Genomic DNA, 21,001 nt, shown 5'->3' on the forward strand with positions numbered 1-21,001 from the left:
TGACAATGAGCTCAGTATAACATCAACCTCATTTGTACCCCACATGCAGAGTGCAAAGCTTCTGTAGGCTGGAGTATCTTCCAACACCGTGTCAGTTACTGATGTGGTATTTTCAATCTGCTGGTGTAGACAGTATCTGACATTGGTATAATGGCAACTGAATTTGGAAGAAGAAATTGGCACACGAATGCCTATATCTTAGAGGTGCCCCACTATGAGACTATGGCATGATCTTCTGAATCAAGACAATATCAGAGCCAAGCTGACCATAAAGACACCGACAAAAATGACACCCAAATACAACCTGGCAAGCAGAGTTAACTAAAGATCTGCCAGGATTTATGCTGAATTCCTTGGGAAGGGCTGGTTAAGTGCATTGCTAATTTCCTCAATGGTAAATTTTTTTGTTAATTTTAATATGAAAAATATAAGTAACAGGATTGAAGCACCAAATCACAACCACAGACGCAGGCCTTTTCCTTTTTTTTTTTTTTTAAGATAAAGTATCTTGCAGTTTCAGCAACTGGTTAATAAAAATGATGTCTCTATCACCTAAAGAAATTTGGCAACATCACAACAATAAATATGGAGAAAAAACATATACCACAGTTGATTACTATTTTAAAATCCCAAGTTTTGTTTTTTTTTTTTTCAAGGAATGTTCTTTCTGCTCATTCCAGTTAACTTTAAGATGTATTTTAAGGGAATGTCAAAAAGTTTACGTTGATTAGGATGATCCCATGTGAAAATATCTGTCATTCTCACCCTGGATACAGATGACTTCCCCCATGCTTTTGTTTTTATTCTACAGCCACAATCAATCAATGGGTTAATGGCACTCCATATTTTGTGCTCTGTAATCTGAAGTTAAAAGGGCCTGGTTTTGTTTTCTTTCATCTTCCCACAATGTGCATGTGCTTTTGAACTTGCTTTAGGGAACAGAGCCTTCCTGAACTATAGAAGTTCTTCAACATGATGGTGGCCAAAGTACATGGAATGTAGCTAAAATACGCAACACAGAATTTACCAGATAAACACGGAAGATAACTGTAAGATGCAGTATCCCTTTTTTAAAAGCAGTTCCAGTCCCCCCAAATATGAAGAATGTATTGAATTCACCTGAGGACAAAAAGAAATAAAATATGCCATCCCTAGAACAATTTGTAAAATAAGGGTTGTTTCCGAGTCAAGTATATTTATACAGATAATAAATTATGAGAAGGAAATTGTTCAAAAGAATGTCAACACTTCAGCCTTCTGCAGTCCTTTTCATCATCAATGACACTTTAAGAGACAGTGTCGTTTTACAAGCTCTGCAAAGTCAGATGCCAGAATGCACTGGGGTCATTAAGAAAGGGCTACGATTATTTCCTCCCAATTTTAATATCTAGTAATTGCATTAGAGTAAATAGAATGGACTAATATTTACATTATCAACCCATGTATGTGTTTGCATATACAGCATTTTATTTCTTTCTAATATAGGGCGATTTTCCCCACACTTGCTCTTAAAAGCCACACATGAAGCTCCAACAACCTGTGGCCTCTGCTTCTCCATTGGCCAGTCAGGTAGCAAAGGGACAGAACGAAATGACTGGACTAGGGGCCCACAGTGCAATTTCAGGTGTAAGACAAATTTTTCTATGCCGCCTGAATAAATTCTAAGGCAGATCAAGATACTCTGCCATCGTCTCTGTGAAGAGTAAAAGGGAAGAAAGAATAATAAGGACTGTGGGTTTCATTAATAGCATACCTCCTTTAATGAATCTTTTGTGATAAGAGTAAATACAAGGAATCATATATTTAAATCAGATTCCCTTTTCCAATGATGATTTAATCATTATGGTTGGTCCAGAAGAGTCAATTGTGAAAACTCTTACTGCAACAGCTGATCTACAGAAGAAGAAACCACCTTAAATCACTTTCAGCATTCTCTCTACATCTGCATTTCTTCTTATTATAAAGTAATCAGAATTTTCCTTTTTCCTATCTATAGCCAGGGGAAAAAAAAATGAATGGGACAGTGACCTGCATACACATGGACAGAAACTTTCCAAAGCTGGAAACGAACGGCAACTTAAAATATGCAAAAGACATGCTGCTGAGCCATTCAGCTGGGATGCATCCTCTCCTTTATGAGAAATTCAAGAAAATAGTAATCTCATAGAGAACAGATAAGCTGTTCCGCGGTAAAATAAATTAGCATGATATAAAACACCAAGTTACTCAATTTGCTGCTGCTGATGCTGTTTGGCTTTTCGTGTTGAAAAGGGATACTGCATCTTGCCCTCAGCTCTTATCGTACCACCAGGCAAGCTACACAGAGTTTTGAAGGCCCTATGCAGTCATCATGGCAGAAGGCCCCACAGCCTTTGCACACGATCATGGCTTTCAGCCGGCAAGAGCATTTCAGTTCCAATTCATCCGCGTTGCTGCTGTCGGCAAAGTTCTGAGCGGGCATCTGAGAATTCTGGGCAGGCAGGACCGCGGCAGGGTTGGAGCCACTTCCCAAAATCCCGATGGACTTTTCGATTGCAGATGCTGCCCTTTTGAAGCTCGTGCTACCGAAGTGTATTGTTGGGTAATTTCCACAGAGCTGCTGCTGCTGCTGCACCTGCATTTTCTGAGCAGCTAATTGGGCAAAAGGCTTTTGTGGCTCAGAAAGCAAATAGGAGGAGAAATCTGCATTTTTTAGCGCAAACGCTTTTAGCTGTTCTTTCATTTCATTCTGGTCATAGGAAACCTGTTTCATGCCCAGTTCACAGCTGCTGCTTAAACCTTCCTCAAAAGAAAGAGGTTCCGATTTTATATTGCTACATATGCCCGCGGACTGTGGCCAACTGAGTCTTTTAGTGGTTTCCATGGTAACCAGCGGTTGTTTCTGATCAGAAGGGACTTCTGCATTAGGAAGAGGTGGAGGTAGTGGAGGTGGCGGTGGGGGAGGTGGGGGAAGAGCCAAGGGTGGAGGTGGAGGGGGTGGCGGTGGAGGTGGAGGATGCACTAGTGCTTTGTTTGCCATTGCGTGTGCAGTGCCTCCCCCGTCATCACCTTCTTTAATGGGTATACTGGGGGATACCATGTTGGCTAACCTTAGCTGGTGAGGTGCTGAAGAAAGACTAACCTCTCCTAAACCTTTCTGTTCAATATGCCTACTAAAGGCAAATGCATTGCAGCCCGCTGGGGTCTTGGAAGAGGCCTGTAACAGAGCTGCCGTGGGAACGGGGCCCCTTGCAGTCACAGGCATTTGGTAAAACTGCTGCCTGTGTGAGGTACTGGCTTCTGGGTGGAAGCCGCCATTCTTGTCAACGTGAAATAGGTTCTGCTGGAAGCTACACGAGGGGAGCAGCCGCTTCTGCTGTTTGACCTCAGGGCTGTGAGCAATTCGGTTCTGCATGGAGTGCTTGCTCAGCCACTCTTGCTTAAAGGGCTGGCTGTGCCCAGGCTGATTCATGCCGGAGTTGATGACACAAGGCACCCCTTTAACATCGGGATCCACCAACAACTTCCCTGGTTCACATTTCACTTGAGTGTGTTCCCCTACAGTCCTGGCTACTCTCTTTTTGGGGTGGTTTTCTCGCTTTCTCATCTGCAATGGGGCAAGCGTCCCTGCCAAGTAGCCCTTACCATCTGGATTCGGAGAGCTGGATGGCATTTCGATGACATTCCTCTCTGACGCTGTTTTACCCACTGAGGTAGTTTGAAGAGGCAGAGGAAGCCTGTTAATTTCGAGCCTGGCTCCCAGTCTGGGCTGTGGCAACACTTTCTCCAAAGGCAGGTTGCCCTGAAGTAACTGGGTCACCAGAGGATTGTTTGCCTCTACAGATGACAAACGACAGCTGGAGGTCCCTGTGCTAGGAACTCTTTTCAGGGTGTCTGTAGCCAAGGAAATCACCTCTTCCATGGGGCTGGAGGTGGAAACCTTTGCATTCTGTGATTGTTGCACACCAGAGGCTGCCTCTGCAGCGGGAGGCAGCTCTGGGCCAGGGAAGTCTTCAGTGTCCATCCTAAAGCCTTTGCCCGCTTCATGAGGTTCAGATTTCACAGGAAGAGCAACGTTTGTTACAAGATTCCTGGGGTGAAGTTCAGGTATGTGGGGGAAGCTGGCGTGTTCTGTTTTGACAGTCTTTGGACAGTTTTGTTCTAGATATTCTTTCTGCTTACTTGGACCCAAGTGACTAACCTGAGGCTGTCCTGTGTTCCTCATTGCATCATCATTCCAGCAAATCCGGTTACCTGAATTATACTGATTGCTGCAGGTTGAGTCACCTTCACTTTTGAAAGCAGTCAGGCCACAGGCCTGCTCAGCAAAGCTATGACTAGGCACAGCCACCTCACTCAACTTGTCTGCAACAAGGGGTAATTCTCGATGACTTGTGCAGGTGGCCTGTAATGTTTTACAGTCTTGCTTTGCTGCTGAAGCAGCTATGAAACTAGAGCCATGATCTATGCCTTCACTCGCAACTGGCTCAGGCCTACTAATAACAGACACCTGGGGACATGCCATGGGCTGTATGGAGGCTTCCGTCCTCACCGGCCGGCTCTGGAGGTCTAAGCTGCCTTCTGCGCTTTCGATGGAGACCGTCAGAGACAAACTGGAGGTGAGCGTGGTGCTGTGGTCGACAATGACTTTACACGGGATCGATCGGTTAATGGCTGCTGGTGCAAAGCTGCCTGGTGGCTGCTGAGGTTTTCCAGAATTATCTGCCCTGTTTCGAGGCCCTGAATTTTTCTCCAAGCTTTCTGCACTCGACTTGGGAGGACTCTCATAAGAGTTTACTGGTAGCATGTTTCCAGTAAACAGCGCAATGGGTGGGCATGTGGCCAGAGAGTCCGTGACGACTACTGAATCACTACAGCTGAGGGCTGCTCTCACAGTGGTACCCATGGATACGGGGGCCTGTTCTTCACTCCCAGGTATGGCTATCTTCTCAGAAGGAAATCTGCTGTTAATTCCCGTTGGCGGAATCAAGACAGAGCTAGTGGAGAGATGGTTTGGCAAACTGTTTCCAATGGAGGGAGTTGGCACAGAGGTGTATTGACTCGAGACAAGGTTACTAGCAGGGCTGCTCGAGATGAGTACCTGCTTATTGTCCAGGGAGCTCAATATGCCTGAGCCCTCTGGAGCAGCTGGAATAGGAGTGTTTTCAATACATTTTGGTATCATGTCTATGCATGGAGTGTCAGTCCCCTGGATGGTCTTTAACATGCTTATATTACAAGCAGAAACTGTAGTGTTTGCACTGTCAACAGACATTAGAACAGAGGATTTTTCAACAGAACTCACAAAGGGATGTTCTTTAATTGCTCCCGACATAGCAGTGCTGCAGACAGACACAGGGACAGAATTTTTATTAAAAAGCATGGGCACACTGCTATTTTCAGAAGAGGTAGATGAAACAATTTTCTCAGATAAATGTGACACAGGTACATTTTCATCAGAGTTATGCACAGATAAGTCAGTGGCAGTTTCTGGAAGTTTAGCTGGGTGAAGAGACTGCTGTAATACAGTGGCGGCCTCCCGGAGGTGTGCAGACTTGCTGCTAGGAGATCTGCAGTTTGGATTAACAATGATGACACCAGGTGAACCTTCAATTTTTGCTTCAGGAATAGAAGGGACTTCTAAATTGGGGGACCCTTCCTTGGAGCTGAGCTGAGGCAACCGAGCCTCTTTAGCGGGCTGGAAGAGGTGGGCTCGGGCTTGATGCTTTGCAAAGAGCTTAGCCTTTGTCTGCTCCTTGATATGGGCCAGGGTTCTTGCCTTTCCACCTTCTCCTGGGCTCCCCATGGCTCCCGAGACGATGCTGGCGGCGGCGGCGATTGCAGCTGCAGCGGCAGCCTCGCGCTGAGCTCTTGCTTGTTGGGCCCGGGCCTTGATATCGGCGAGGGTCCTAGCTCCTGTGTTCCTCCCACCACTGATGGATGCGCTAGCGGATGCTCGCGACTCCGGCTTAGACACTGGCTGGCTCTTGATAATAAAAGGTGGCCCAATTTTGGAAAGCTGGATCTAAAGGAAGAGGAGAATGGAAAGATACAGAGTTTCATACATAATCACCAAGGAGGCATGGAGAACACGATAATGCAAATGGAAAGAACTAGTTGAGTTCGCCCATGATGTGGAACGAACCACGCCTCAATCCCTGAACACACCTTTAGGGCATATGGCAACAATAAATGCAGCATGAAGTTGAAAGTTAAAATTTTAATCTACGAAAACATCAACAGGTGATTTCATTTGGCATGGAGATGAAAGATCTTCTTACTGTGGCATATAAATGAAACAAAGCTAATGCTTCTTAAAATGAGGTTAGCTAAAAAGATTAGAGACACTTAGTTTTAAAATGATCTTCCTTGCAGTCACCAAAACCTGGGGCCTTAACTCTACCTGAGTTTATCTTTCTTAACTTGACCCAAATTTAAAAGCTCTGGCCAAGAAATCAGGAGGCTAAAATTCTCATTCTGACTTCACACAAAGGGGCTTTGTAATCCTAGGCAAATCACCCTGTACCTCGGTTTCTCAAATTACTTCTCCAAGTCAGAGACTGTACGGTTTTATACATATTCCCATTTCACTTAGCATGCTGCTTTACCCATATATAAAAGTGCACCATAAAAGTTTGTAAATTCAGTTGTAAAATGAGACTAGCTCTTTCTGGTCTATTTCTTTCACAGAGCTGTTATAAAGATGAAATGAGACCATATTTGTGAGGGTGCTCTGCTTTCTAAAAGGATTGTATTATCATTATGTTTTCATAAAAGCAAGGGTCACTCTGATTTTCTGCCTGTAAAAGAAAGCATGGCTTGGCCAGTTTCTTTTTCTATTGATAATCCATAATCTGCTGAATCAGGTATATGTCCCAGTCCACCATTTACCTAGATAAATTAATTAAGAGATCTTCAGAGTCATTCTCATAAAACTTATGACCCAAAAAAGGAAGCACAAGATATAACAACCAAGACCAGGTTGCGCTACTCCTGGCACTAAGAACATTCTTAGGGCTACAGATTGGTAGAGGCAGAAGGGATCTAGTTTTTAAAACCCTCATTTTACAGTTGGAAAAAAAGGAGTCTGTACAGGGAAAGCTGTCTTCCCTCAGGTCACATAAGCAGTGACTCACAGTCTCTGGACTCCCAACTCAGTGTGTTTACATGTACTATGTTTTCTTCTTTTTTCCTCTGAGAAAAAAGCTTTCCCTAGAGAACATGTATCTCTTCTCTTAACATAGGGATATTTAAGTTACAATCACTTGACACACATTGCAGGATCACATCAATTTAGAATTATGCTTTTGAGACTCTTTGACAGAGGGCATTATCTTCCCGAGCTATCTCATTTCTCACTTTCAAACTGCTTGTGAAGTCTCTCTTCTAATCCAAAGCTTTCCTAGAAAAGGTGAATTTAGTGAGGGGGATTAAAGTTTCTCTTTTAAATATTTCCTTTAGTCTAAAAAAATGAAAAAACACTTAAAAAAATTAAAACTGGATATACTTAAGAACTCGAAAGCCAAACAAATATCAAAATGTTATAGTATCTCTCTCACTCTCTCTCTCTCTCTCTGTCTCGTCTCTGCCCCCCTCCACCGCCCCCATCCATCCCTCCATTACCTATCAATCTTTAAATCAAGTTCATATAATTTTGAAAATAAGCTTTCGGTGTGTTTAAAACTATTAAAAATATCTCCTATAAAAATTTCTATTTTTCTTTCCATTGCTTCAGAAATTAAGAGGTATCGTGGGTTTTTAATTGGAGCTTAACATTCATCTTTGCCATCTCTAGGATGATGTTAAATAGGCTTGTCTTATTAAACAGAATAACTGCAACCATACTCTTAAAAGGTCAACCTTGTGGAGACAAGACATATACAAAAAGTAGATATTCCAGCACAGCAAAATTAAGGCAAAGAGAGGAAAGAAAACAAAACTTGAGTATGTTTATGACCGTAGACCAATCCGTGATGGAATAATTCATTCTTATTGTAGGGCAATACAAAGAATTATATAAAAGCACTGAATAACTGTGAATTATAGTGGATAGGTTTTTTTTTTTTTTTTAATGAAACGGGGTTTCTTTTGAATTAACCTTAATTTTCAGTTTATCTGAGCAGAGTCAATTTATATACTCTTTTTTTCCTAAGAGTAAATAACTATCTGGGATCAAAGAAAGCATACAAATAGGAATGTGTGTCAATACAGCATAATTATTTTGTGACGTTAAAGACCTCTTTTCTACCTGGAAATAAAAAGATCGGATTTATATATTTATATATCTACCTTTTCTCCCTTAGTATTTACAAAGACATTTAACTGATTTATTTAAGATACATTTAATGAGATCAGATGCTCTCTGCTAGGCTTTAGTGGTGCTCAATGCTTGCTGGATCATGAAGGAATATGTACCTTCACCATTTTAAGGCATACTTCTGACTTTTGACTATTTTTCTCCCTAATCCTACTGAACTTTTATAGGACACTGAATTATCTTTCAAATTTCCCCAAGGTCAGTGTCCTACACCTCAGAATGCCAGAAGCCCTGTGTCTCAAGTGGTCTGCAGGCTCCTACAGACCTGCTCTGCTCTCCCCAATTCTTTTTTCCTTAATTGCTGATGTTGAAATATATATGTGCATCTGATCTTCTCATATGAGCTCAATGCACAGTCTTAAAAAAGACCTTTGAATATTAGTATGAGTGCTGGGATTATTAGACTATAAACTGATACATAAAACTTGCATGGAAGAAAACCTACTTTATTCACGAAAAATCAAGTACCTCATCACATGGAATAATCCAGAATCTAATAGGAAAAACCTATCTGTGAAACTGCCATATTTTCAAAATACCATACCTTCAGAGGTGGAACCCTGGGTTCCTCTCTTGGAGGCTGTTCTTTCTCAGGCTGGCTGTTAGACAACATGTTACGGGTTGATTGATCATCTTCTATCCTGGCCCTCTTTTCCTTACAGATTCCAAAGCTGTGCTGCTCTGCAGTTTTCCTCTTTGATATCTCTGAGTCTCTATTTTCATTTCTTATTCCATCAGGTGACTTGGCAGGCTCTGATGTCTTGGAAGTATGTGAGGTCTCCAACCGATTCTGTGTGCTTCCTTGCTTATGTGTTTTATTTCTGGAGCCTTCTGAAAATGAAATCTTATCCATTGATGAAACATATTGCTTGTCTTGTAATTTAGCTGATGGAAGCTCACTTCTCTTACTCTCTGTTTCTTCAGAAAAGACAGGTAATTCCAATGGTGAGGTCACCCCTTTCTTTTCTGTTCGTTGGAGGACGCCATGATTTTTAACTTTTATCACTTCTGGAGAAGAAAGTTCTGGAATAGAAGCAGAGTAGAGTTTCTCATTTTCAACATGTGATTTACAAGGCTGTTGACTTAAGGTTTTATTGTGCAATTCTTCAGATGGAAATGCTTCTGGAGCAATGGAAGAAGAACCTGCTTTGATAGGTTCAAGAGTATTGGATGTAATCTTCTGAGAAAGAAGGCTGTCTCCCAGGGGCTTGGCAGAGGCAGAAGCTTCATTTTTCTGTGGGGATAGTGGCTCTTCAGCTACAGAAAATGGCATTCTTTGTTGATGTACCATTCTTTCATTCATGGAAGAATTAGAAATTGGAGATGTTTCTGGAGGAAGTGGTAAACTGGATACAAAAGTGGTCTCAGATGTGAGAAGTATGGAAGACACTGAAGAAGTTTCTGATGTCAAAGGTAAATCAGACATTGGTGATGTTTCCGAAGTTAAAGGTAAGTTTGATACTGGGGATGCTTCAGATGTTAAAGGCAAGTTGGACATAAGAGATGCTTCTGATATTTCAGGTGAAGTGGATATTGGAGATATTTCTGATATTAAAGATGCATGAAGGTTTTCATCAGTGGGGTTTCTCTGATTATATGTGTCTGTATTTTCAGTGTTGGACACCTCAGAACAAAATGCTGTCTCAAGGGAGGCTGGAGTACATGATTCTTCTGAAGTGGACTGGGTTTCACCACTTGGAGATGTCAGGCTGGTAGAGGCTCCCTCTGGGCTCCCAGAAGACAAGGAAGTTTCAGAGATGCAAGCATTTTCAGAAAGCAGTTCATCAGGATTACTCTGTAGCTCCATGTCTACAGCAATTCCTTCACTTAAAAACTGGCCTTCTAAAGAAGATGACTCTGTTTGTATTTTTGGAGTATTGGTCTCTCTCACCATCTCTGGCTCCTTATGTTCTGTGTCACTGACATGAGTCACAGATGAAGTAGAAGGTAAAGGAGAGTCACAGACTTCCAGCTGATCAATTACAACTGGCATTTCTTCCTGGGGAGATTCTGATTTCTCTTCAACTTTTATTTCAATGTGAGGCAAAGTTTCTAAAACATCATTCATTACAACACAGGATTCCAAGTTATCTTGGGGAGGTGCTATTTGGGGCTCTTCATGAGAGTTGGTTGGACTTCCAGATTCATCAGAAAATTCAGGTATTGTCTTATGATTTTCATCCTGACATTCACATATACTAGTCTCTATCTCTTCTGCAATTTCCTCCTGAATCAAGGATTCCTCAGGGATCAAGATATCCTCTGATTCGGAGTCTGCCATCACATCTTTAGCTGGAACCTCCACCATAGGACAATGTGTGGCACAGAAATCAGGCTCTGGAGAAGCTGCACTTTTCATGCTTTTCGGCTGCTGCTCTTCCAAGGGCGTCTGTGCAGAAGGAACCGGAAGACCAGAGGTCCCACATGAGGAACTGCTTTCAGCTCCACCACTGTTTGGTCCAGAAGTGAGCTTTACAGAGTCTTCTCTTGACATGCCCAACCTGAACAGATATTAGAGATATTGAATTATTTCTCAACCACAAGACATGAAAGCTATAATCTAGACCTCCACAAACACAGTATTCAATAGAAGCAAATGCATACAATTCAGTTTTATAATCACTAAAAATCCTAAAAGTAACATGTTTAATTTATTTAGACTACTTTATGAATAATTAATTCCTCTACTGCTTTTATAATTATAACCAAAATCAAACCTATTTTTTGTTATAAAAGTTATAGATTTTCATTTTGTATTCAAGAAAGTAGGAACCTTACCAAATGTTAGTAAAGAGAATAAATAAAATTAGTTGAAATTTACTAAACAAGCCAAACTTTTGTGATCACTTTGGTCAGTGTCAAGAAAATGTTAGCATGGACATTTCATAAAAATGGCAAGTTACAGACCACAAAACACTCAGAAAATATTGGGGGGGGGGCAGAAGTCAAAAGAATTTATAATAATCTGAAATGTTTTAAAAGTCAGAAAGTAGACTTTTAAAATAGAAAAACATGCATGCAACATGACCAAATAAGTATTGGGATCAATGAAAAATGATTGAGATGTAAAATTCTGAAATCAAAATGACTTCCAAAGATTCAGTTCTCTTAAACAATTCTAAGAAGTATTACTCCATCACCTTATTTCAGCATCTAAACACCTAACCTAAGACAACATGTAAATTTCACTGAAGAATAACAAATATGTTTGGGGTCATTAAAATTGATTCTACCAGCTTATGATTCTGGAAAGACTGTTAAATGCTTTCATGTAGATTTCTTATTGTTAATACATGCCATACAAGATGGTAATGAAAATCAAGAAATAATCCAGCCTAATGTTCAGGTCATAAGGCAAAGCTAATCAGAGTTATAATCAAGAATACTGTAAATCAATATTTCTTGTCACACTAAGTTACAAGTAACATCAGCTTCAGATGGTAGAGAAATAAAGCTGTTCTAAATAAGGTTAAATTAAGGTGCAGGCAATAAGAAAGATAATCAGAGGAGAAGAGAACATTTCTAGAGAATGAAGTAAATTTGAGTGATGAAATACAGCTATAACAGTACTGATGTAAGAGAATACCTCAGTGAAATACACGTCAACCTTTTCTTAAATAAAATCCTCAAAATGAAAGCAAAATAAAATCAATTACACTTGTTGGGTATTTGATTGCTGTCTTCAGAAGGTTCTGACAAGAAGAGAGTAGATACTGTCTTCATAAATATTTCTTTCTTTTCAACTTTTCCTAAGATTGGTTCAAACTAAGCTACTACTTATAATCATACAATACATAGAGCAGAGCATTACAGATAAATTTAAAGCACAATAATCAATAATCAGCAAGAAACAAGGTCCTTTGGGTCTGGGAAAGGAAGGGATACCACTGATATTTGGTTAGGTGTATAACAGTTAAATCTGACCATTGACAGTCAAGTTTCTGCTAGGTAATTGATAGATATTATTAAATCTACACATGTATGAAGATATCATTTATATATATTCTATATGTTAAATAGCATTTATAAAATATTGCTTTGTCAATATTTCATTCTCATGGGAAAACAGATTTAATATGGCATATAAGTCATATAAAGATGATGTTCAGAGCATACCACATACCTCACAAAGGAAAACCTAACCTCTAGATTCTAGATCACAAATCAACAGACCCACACTTAAAATTCTGAGTTCCCATATTTATGGGTATGCCAGTTTGGATGTATTATGTCCCCCAAAATGCCATTATCTTTGATGCAATCTTGTGTGGGCAGACATATTAATGCTGATTAGACTGCAATTCTTTGAGTGTTTCCATGGAGATGTGATCTGCCCAACTGTGGGTGATAACTCTGATTGGATGGTTTCCATGGAGGTGTGGCTCTGCCCATTCTGCGTGGGCCTTGATTGGTTTACTGGAGCAGTATATAAGCTCAGACAGAAGAAGCGAGCTTGCTACAACCAAGAAGGACACTTTGAAGACAGCACAGGAACTGAGAGAGGAGCTTCAGCTTACAGAGACATTTTGGAGATGGCCTTTGAAAGCCGAGTTTTGCTCTAGAGAAGCTAAGAGAGGACAAACGTCCCAAGAGCAACCAAGAGTGATATTTTTGAGGAGCTGCAGCCTAGGGAGGAGTGTTCTGGGAGAAAGCCATTTTGTAACCAGAACTCCAGAGCAGACACCAGCCACGTGCCTTCCCAGCTAACGGAGGTTTTCCGGACACCACTGGCCATCCTCCAGTGAAGGTACCTGATTGTTGATGCGTTACCTTGGACACTTTATGGCCTTAAGACTGTAACTGTGTAACCAAATAACCCCCTTTATAAAAGCCAAGCCATCTCTGGTATTTTGCATTCTGGCAGCATTAATAAAGTAGAAAAGATTTTGGTACCAAGAGTGGGGTGCTGGTGCTGCTGAGTTTGCAAATACCAAACATGCTGGAAAGGCTTTTTAAATGGATAAGGGGAAGATTCTGGAATAACTGTGAGAAGCTTGACAGAAAAGGCCTAAACTGCTTTGAAGAGACTGTTTGTGGAAATATGGACTCTAAAGATACTTCTGATGAGGCCTTGAACAGAAATGATGTGTTGCTGCGAACTGGAAGAAAGGTGATCCTTATTTTAAAGTGGCAGAGAATTTGGCAAAATTGAGTCATGGTGTTGGATGGAGGGAAGAATTTGAAGGCGACAAGCTAGGATACTTGGCTGATGAGATCTCAAAACTAAAAGTTGTAGATACAGCATGGCTTCTCCTTGCAGCTTATAGTAAAATGTGAGAAAACAGATAAACTGAGAACTGAAATCTTGGTTTCAAAGAAACCAGAAATTGATGGTCTGAAAAACTCTGGGCTACAAGGGGTAGAACCCCAGAAACTACAGCCACACATTAGAATTTAATCAAACATGGAACCCAGCCACCATTTCTATATAAGCCAAGATTAGAGAAGGAGTTAAGCAGAAAGGATTTGTGGAAAGTCCTATTGTCTGATGGCTTTGACCCGTGTGCTTCATGCGAAGCCAACAGAATTTTTGCGAGATCTTTACAGATGGAGATGCTGCCAGTCTGGACTGGAGGAGACATACAAAGAACAAACTGAAGGAAAAATTTCTTCAAAGACAGAGCCATGAAGGTTGAGGTCTGGAATCAAGAGGTCTGGGACTCGGAGAGCGGAGTAGCACACATGCATGGAAAGGGTGAGTGTGCCCAGGAGGTCGAGGGTGGACCTTCTGCCTCCATGCTCAGGAAGAATTTTGCCACCCCAGGCCCCAAGGAGGGTGGAGCACATTGCCAGGGAATTGGGGAGAGCCTGGCCACCACCCCACTATTTAGAGAGGGGAGAGCCTTTGCCCTAGAGAGGCAGACTCCGGGTGGCACCCCAATGTCTGAGGAGGGTGGAACTGAAAAGGTGGTCTCCCCAATGTGTGGATAGGTTGGAGCACTCACTCCAGCATTTGGAGAGAAAAAAGCTGCCAGGAAAGCCTTTGGAAAGGGTTGGACTCCCACTCTTTCAAGCCCCAAGGATACAACATCATTCTGTTAATGACTCTCAGACTTTGAAATCTAATGCAGTTTGCCATGCAGATTTTAGGAATTGTTTTGGTCTCTTAAACCCTGTTTTCCTTTCAGTTTCTCCTTATGGCAATGGGAACGTTTACTCTATGACTGTCCCTCCTTTGTATATTGGAAGCGGATAACTTGTTCTAAGTTTCATGGGTACAGAGCCAGAGGGTAATTTTGCTTTTGGACAGACCATGCTTGTAACTGATTTTGATGGGATCTTGTACTTACCTATTGTTACTGAAATGATTTAAGTTCTTGTGATACTGTGATGGAATGAATATATTTTGTATTTGGAAAGAATATATTTTTCTTGTGTACAGACGGTGGAATGTGCCAGATTGTATATGTCCCCCAGGAAAAGCCATATTCTTTAATGCATTCTTGTGGGGACAGATGTTTTAGTGTGGATTGGGTTGGAACCTATTGGTTCAGTGTCCATGGAGATGTGACCCACCCAACTGTAGGTGATAACTCTGATGGGATAATTTCCATGGAGGCATGGCCCCACCCATTCAGCATGGGCCTTGTTTAGTTTACTGGAGCACTATATAAGCTCAGACAGAAGGAGCTCATAGCTAGCTGGAGCTGAGACAGACATTTTGAAGACGACCGTTGCAAGCTGATGCAGATATTTTAGAGAACGCCATTTTGACCTCAGAGCAAGCAGATGCCAGCCATGTGCCTTCCCAGCTAATAGAGGTTTTCCAGATGCCAATGGCTTTTCTCCAGTGAAGGTACCCTTTGTTGATGGACACTTTATGGCCTTAAGACTGTCACTTTGTAACCAAGTAAACCCCCTTTATAAAAGCCAGTCCATTTCTGGTGTTTTGCATTCCAGCAGTAACTAATAGTATCACAATTATAGCAGAGTAATTTACTCAGAACCATAATAAAGATTTCAAACAAAGAGAAGAGAACCACACTAGACAGATCTTAAACAGAAGTGAGTTTGGATGGTAACATTCACGGGAAAACTTAGAACAATGAAAAGGTATACAGTTATCAGTCAACTGAAAGTTGTCTGGTGCTAGGAAAAATCCCACACATCAGGGGAAAACAGTTATTATAGGAGCAACAAAATTATAAAGGCAGTCAATGAAATATCCAAAATTCATCTATCATCTGGTAAGTAATAGAGATAGCAATGAAAAAGACAGACCAGGGGCAAAGGGTTATGTAGAAAAACCATTTTGCTGGGGAGTTATGATCACTCACAGTAGTAGAGCTGTCAGCCTCCAGGGCAGGGGCTCTGAACTTGATATTCAAAGAAGTCTGTGAAGCCCTGAAGTTAGTTTTATGAACATAAGTATATGTGTGCGCAAGTGTGAATTTTTCTGAAAAGGGTTTACAGGATTAAATCCTGAGCAAATTATTTTACCTCACTGTATGAACTTGGGCAAATTATTTAGCTTTACAGTCACTCAGTTTCCTAATGATTTTGTTTGTTTGAAAAATAATAATGGTATCTATCTTATGGGACTGTTTGGAGGATTAAATGAAATACTATTTCAAAGGTCTTAAAAGATCAGAACCAGAGTATGCTCAGTAATTTTTGCTGCATGAAGGAAAGCTCCCTGTAATGTGAGCTCCTAAGGATGTCAGCTCTCTGAGCACAGAGCCTTGGGAAAGCTCTGCAGATGACTGTGCCTCCAGCGTCTAGAATAGTATGTGATGCAGAGGAGATGGTAGATAAATATTGTTCAATAAAAATTGGGCACGTCACTTAACAAAAGGAGGTTGTTACCTCGGTTATGATTCTGTCATTACTGCAAAGAGTGTGGGAATGATGTTCCTTATCACAGACAAAAGGAGGGGGAGGGTTCCTGAATGGTAGGCAGTCTGGTCTTCCAGGGTTCCTAATCTTGCTGGGCATCAGTACAACCTGGAAAGCTTCTAGAAATCCAGATGCCTGGGCAGGAGATTCTAAATCAGTATGTTTGGGGTGGATCCTGGGCATCTGTACTTATGTTTAAAAGCTCCAATGAGGCTTCTGATGCAGTCAGGCTTGGGTAAACTGCAGGTGACTATACATGAAGGCATATAACTAGCTGCCATATTTTTAATTTCTGAGACGAGACATTAATTACCATTATTTGGTTTTGCCAAACTATGTGTATGCATCCAGCAGTCCTGAAAAAGCAACTATAAATGGGTCTTCCTACTCAAGAATACTGCTATTAGGAACAAATCACCAAAGGCTAGTCTACTCTGAGAAAGCAGTCTATTAAGCATCTGATGCCTCTTCATGAAGAACTCACCTGGGAGAGTCCTCCTGGCATGTTTTTCCCCATCCACAGGAGAATTGTGTGAAATTAGAACAAAAGGTTCAGGTTTTGTTACCTGCAACCACCTCAGTGTCTTTGACACAAAATAACTCTTGAGCATTAATTGTGTAAGAGACAGTTAAAGCACAAATACCTCTGCTAAATAAGGGGATACGAAGCTACTGTCAACAATCAGCTCCGAAATCCCTCGTTTCTTAAAGATCTGATTGTCTATGGGACATTAATTCTGCTTAAGTAGATATGCTTCTGCTTTGGTGAGACAAAGGTGTAGCTACTTTCAGGTTGGTTTAGCCACTACTACACTTAATTGTGGGAGGTATTACTTAAAAAAGAAACATGCACACAAATAAAAATAATAAATTAAATACATATTATACTCGAAGAGAAAAATGTGAAAGGCAATACCTCAGACAAAGGTACCCAAAGCAAGGACTAAACAGAGATTAAAATGTATATGCACAGTCAACATTTTTGGAAAAATGTGAGAATAAAATATGTACATAAAACTACTTATCTCTCAAGTACTCAGTAATGAATAGTATTTGTGAGTCGAAATACTGTAGAATTTTACCAAAATCCACTTAAGAAAACCAAAATTGACTTATACAGGATTTCATATGCTATTTTCAGTACAAAATGAATTTTTATGGACAGGTTATAAACCCTTGAAAATGCATTTTTTTTTTAATTTAAGTGTTGATATGCCACTATAATTTTACCTTCAATTTCTTACATGGAGGTACTACTGCCTTTTATCATAGGTTTATTAAGTTTTACAGCATATGAGCGTGCTATGTGAAGCAGAGAATTACATTTTCATTTCCATCTAAGAAATGAGAAAAAATGCTCTAGTACTTACTTTTCTCCATAATACCTTTCAAAGAATTTTTCTTTCCAAGGTTCTGTTTTCTTTTCCTTCTCGATTTCTTGCCTTATCCGCAATTGCATTTCTGGGGTAAACTCACCTAGAAAGAAAATACTAATCTATTGAGTAAACGTGGTCACATCTTTTGCCAAATAATAAAAATAAACACACGTAATTAACTTGACTAAACTTTAATGAATATTGAAAAGTAAAAAGATGAGGAGTGATAATATTTCTACAGCTTCTTTTTATTATGAACATCATTCAAAGAGAGTCATCTAGTCTTATGCAAACTCAAACCTTTAGTGAATGGACAGAGAGAATTAAATGTATGGTTGAGAATAAAAGAGTATATATTCACTGTTCTCAAGGAAATCTGTCTGGTGGGGAAAAAAAGGCACATGGTTGAATAAAATGTAATGCCAAGCCCTGTACAAGCCATAAGAAAGTATGTAATGCAAATGTAGAAGGGAAAGCACTTAATTGTGCCTAAGTAGATTAAAGAGGACCGCATATAGGAGCTGCTTCTCAAGCTAGCTTTCTAACGATGATCAGGCTTTTATAAAGTAATTAAATCAGAAGGCAGGGAGATATGAACATGTGCATTTATGTCCTTCTGAGTGGCCAACTGAGAGTAGAATACGATGAGTAGGGTGGGCCCAATTGCCCAATGCATGTTCTAAAGAGAGTTCTGAAGTTTTCCACTGTGGTGGTTTGGACCTGCGTGGGTTATGTACCTCAGAAAAATATGTTCTTAAACTTCATCTATTCCTGTGGGTGTGAACCCATAGTAAATAGGACTTTTTGATGAGTTTACTTCACTTAAGGTGTGGCCCACCTCAATCAGGATGGGCTGTAATCCTTATTAGAGTCCTTTGTAAGCTGAATAAAATTCAGAAAGATATAGGAAAATGTCACAGGGAGCAAGAAGCTGAAAGTCAATGGAACCTGGAAGAGAAGGGAGAGGCCAGGAGAGGCTGCCATATGCAGTGCCATGTGAGAGAGGAGCCAAGGACCAAGGATTGCCAGGAGTCACCCCAAAATAGCCTTCAGGAGGAAAGCAACCCTTTGGACTTTCTCCCAGTCTCAATACTGTGAACTAAAAAAACTCCATTGTTTAAGTCAGCCCATTGCATGCTATTTGCTTGAGCACCCCAAGGAAACTAAAATAGATTTGGGGTGCTGCTATTGTAAATACCAAAAAATTAGGAAACAGCTTTGGAATTGGGTAAGAAAAATTGTGAAATATTTGATAGAAAAAGCCTAGATTGCTTTGAGGAGACTGTTGTTAGAAATATGGACAGTAAAGGTACTTTCTGATGAGGCTTTAGATGGAAGTGATGAATGTTGTTACTGGAAAACTGGAGGAAAGGCAATCTTTGTTTTGCAGTAGGAGAAAACTTGGAGAAATTGAGTTCTGATGTCAGATGAAGGCAGAACTTGAAAGTGATAAACTTGGATATTTAGCTGAGGAGATTTCCAAGCAAAGTGTGGAAAAGTTGCAAGCCTGGCTTCTCCTTGCAGTTTATAGTAAAAGGAGAGAGGAAAGGGATAACTGAGAACTGAACTTCTGGGCACAAACCAGAAACAGATGGTTTGGAAAATTCTGAGCCAATCCAGATAGTGTGCTCTGAGAATAGGGTCAGAAGTGGCTCTGTCAGGGACATCCTGAGCTTCTGGATAGGCAGTCCCTGGCAAACAGGGCTCCATGGGGGGGTTAACTGAATATGAATCTAGTCAGCCATTTCAGCGCAAGTCAGGATTGGAAATGCAATTATGCAGGGAAGAACTGCGGAAGTTCTGTTGGCTTTTGTGGACTACATGCAAAGCTGGCAAGTTTTTTTGTGAAATATGTGTGAGCAGAACCACTGCCAGACTGGACAGCAAGGAACAGAGAAGGGACAGATTGGAGGAAGACAGACTTCAAGGGCAGAACATGGAAGCTGAGGTCTGCACGAGAGAGATCTTGGAGGACAGATACGGTTACAAAAGAAAATGTCACAAGAGAGGATGCTGGAGACTTCAACATTTACCTTCAGTTGGAAGAACAGGAGACCTGAAGGAACATGAGGAAAGGTCACCAGAAAATGTAGAAGCAGGAAACCATTTCAAATACATTGTGAATGCATAAGGTAGATGGTTTCAAGTATAATGGTGTAAAACTGAATGAGATATTGGAGAAGGAATAAAAGAAGGAAGGACTGAGAAGAGAAAATTGGACTTCGCCACCAGAAAGACATTGTATTCTCTACGAGGACTATTTCAATTGTCAAGTGGCAGAGCCACCACAGTCTATAACAACTTGAGGACTGGCTAAAGGGTAAAAATATGGTAGCATTGAGTATTAGTCTTTCAACAAGTTTGGTGAGTAAAGGCAGGATAAGGTGAAAGCTGGCTTTAGGGGGAGAACACATTTTTACGAAGTTTCTTTGGGCTCAAAGACATTTAAAGAAGTTACATAATGGATCAAACATTGTAATTAAAATCACCATTCCAAAGAAAATCTTGCTATCATCACAGTTTTTTGTTAGGTCCCTGATGATGTCATGAGTTCTACAAAAATATCTGACATCAAAAACACCAAATACTACAAAAGAACTACTGACGTCACTTGGAATAAGATTTGACATTTTACTAAATTCAAGTATATTTCAAGGGGAAAATGACTTGGAAATGGGAGAAAGGTACAAAGCTCAGTACAGTATATGAGCTCAAATATGTTAAGTAATAACAGAAAATAGAAATTTACCTTCTGCCAGTCGCTGTTTCCACCCTTGTGCTGCATATGCAAAGAATTCATTATTTAGAGCTGAAGTACTGAGGCGTAAAATTCCATCACTTCCCATCTAGGAAAGAAGCCGACAAAAACAACATTCCATTAGGAATAATTCAAAGCTAAAGTCCATAGGAAAGAAGTGGGAATTAAATGGTGTGTGTTAGCATGACAGAGAGAGTGAGTGTGGACGGTAGGAAGAAGGGAAGAAAGGAACCTAACAAAAGACGCATTTCCTAGTTTTAAACTGCATTTTTTATATTGACTATTATAATGAAAAATTAAGTCAATCTAAAGGAATACTTACTAGGCATTTCCAGTATCAGTGGTGAGTGTAACAAATAAATACAATTTAATTATGGAACTTTTGTATCTTTACCATTTCAATATGCCTGAAGTGATAATATATTAAAATCAAGATATATTTTATACCTTTAGATTAAGCTTTTAAATGAAATTGTCTAATAATTGTGAAAGCTAAAGAAATTCAGTCCAATCACTTGGGCTCTTCCATTGACTGAGGTTTAGAGAAGCAAAACATTCTGAAACATATTAAAACAAATATATCCTCACTGATATGCATAATCCTCTTCTACTTTTCTCATCCTCTTTGAATGTATAAAATACCAGCAATGATAAAATATTCGCAATTACATGCTGCTAACCTTTTTCTTCAAACATACTAATAATTAATAGAATCCTGCATGGTAAAAATTCAGA

The 21,001-nt window shown here is 40.3% G+C and overlaps 1 protein-coding gene across 5 annotated transcripts in view; it reads right to left on the reverse strand.

Annotated features, from left to right (window-relative positions):
• Window positions 1-619: 619 nt before the first annotated feature.
• ASXL3 (ASXL transcriptional regulator 3) overlaps window positions 620-21,001 on the reverse strand; it is a 174,632-nt gene continuing 154,250 nt past the window's right edge. For all 5 annotated transcript variants that reach the window (XM_037806046.1, XM_037806048.1, XM_037806047.1 and 2 more), the window contains 4 exons: window positions 20,258-20,354; window positions 17,503-17,608; window positions 8,841-10,797; window positions 620-6,004 (listed from right to left, as the gene is read on the reverse strand). In XM_037806046.1, the coding sequence (XP_037661974.1) occupies window positions 2,297-6,004; window positions 8,841-10,797; window positions 17,503-17,608; window positions 20,258-20,354 (5,868 nt within the window). In that variant the 3' untranslated portion in view covers window positions 620-2,296. The remainder of the gene's footprint in view (window positions 6,005-8,840; window positions 10,798-17,502; window positions 17,609-20,257; window positions 20,355-21,001) is intronic.

The sequence above is a fragment of the Choloepus didactylus genome, chromosome 16 (genome assembly GCF_015220235.1).
Source record: "Choloepus didactylus isolate mChoDid1 chromosome 16, mChoDid1.pri, whole genome shotgun sequence".
Lineage (NCBI taxonomy): Eukaryota > Metazoa > Chordata > Mammalia > Pilosa > Megalonychidae > Choloepus > Choloepus didactylus.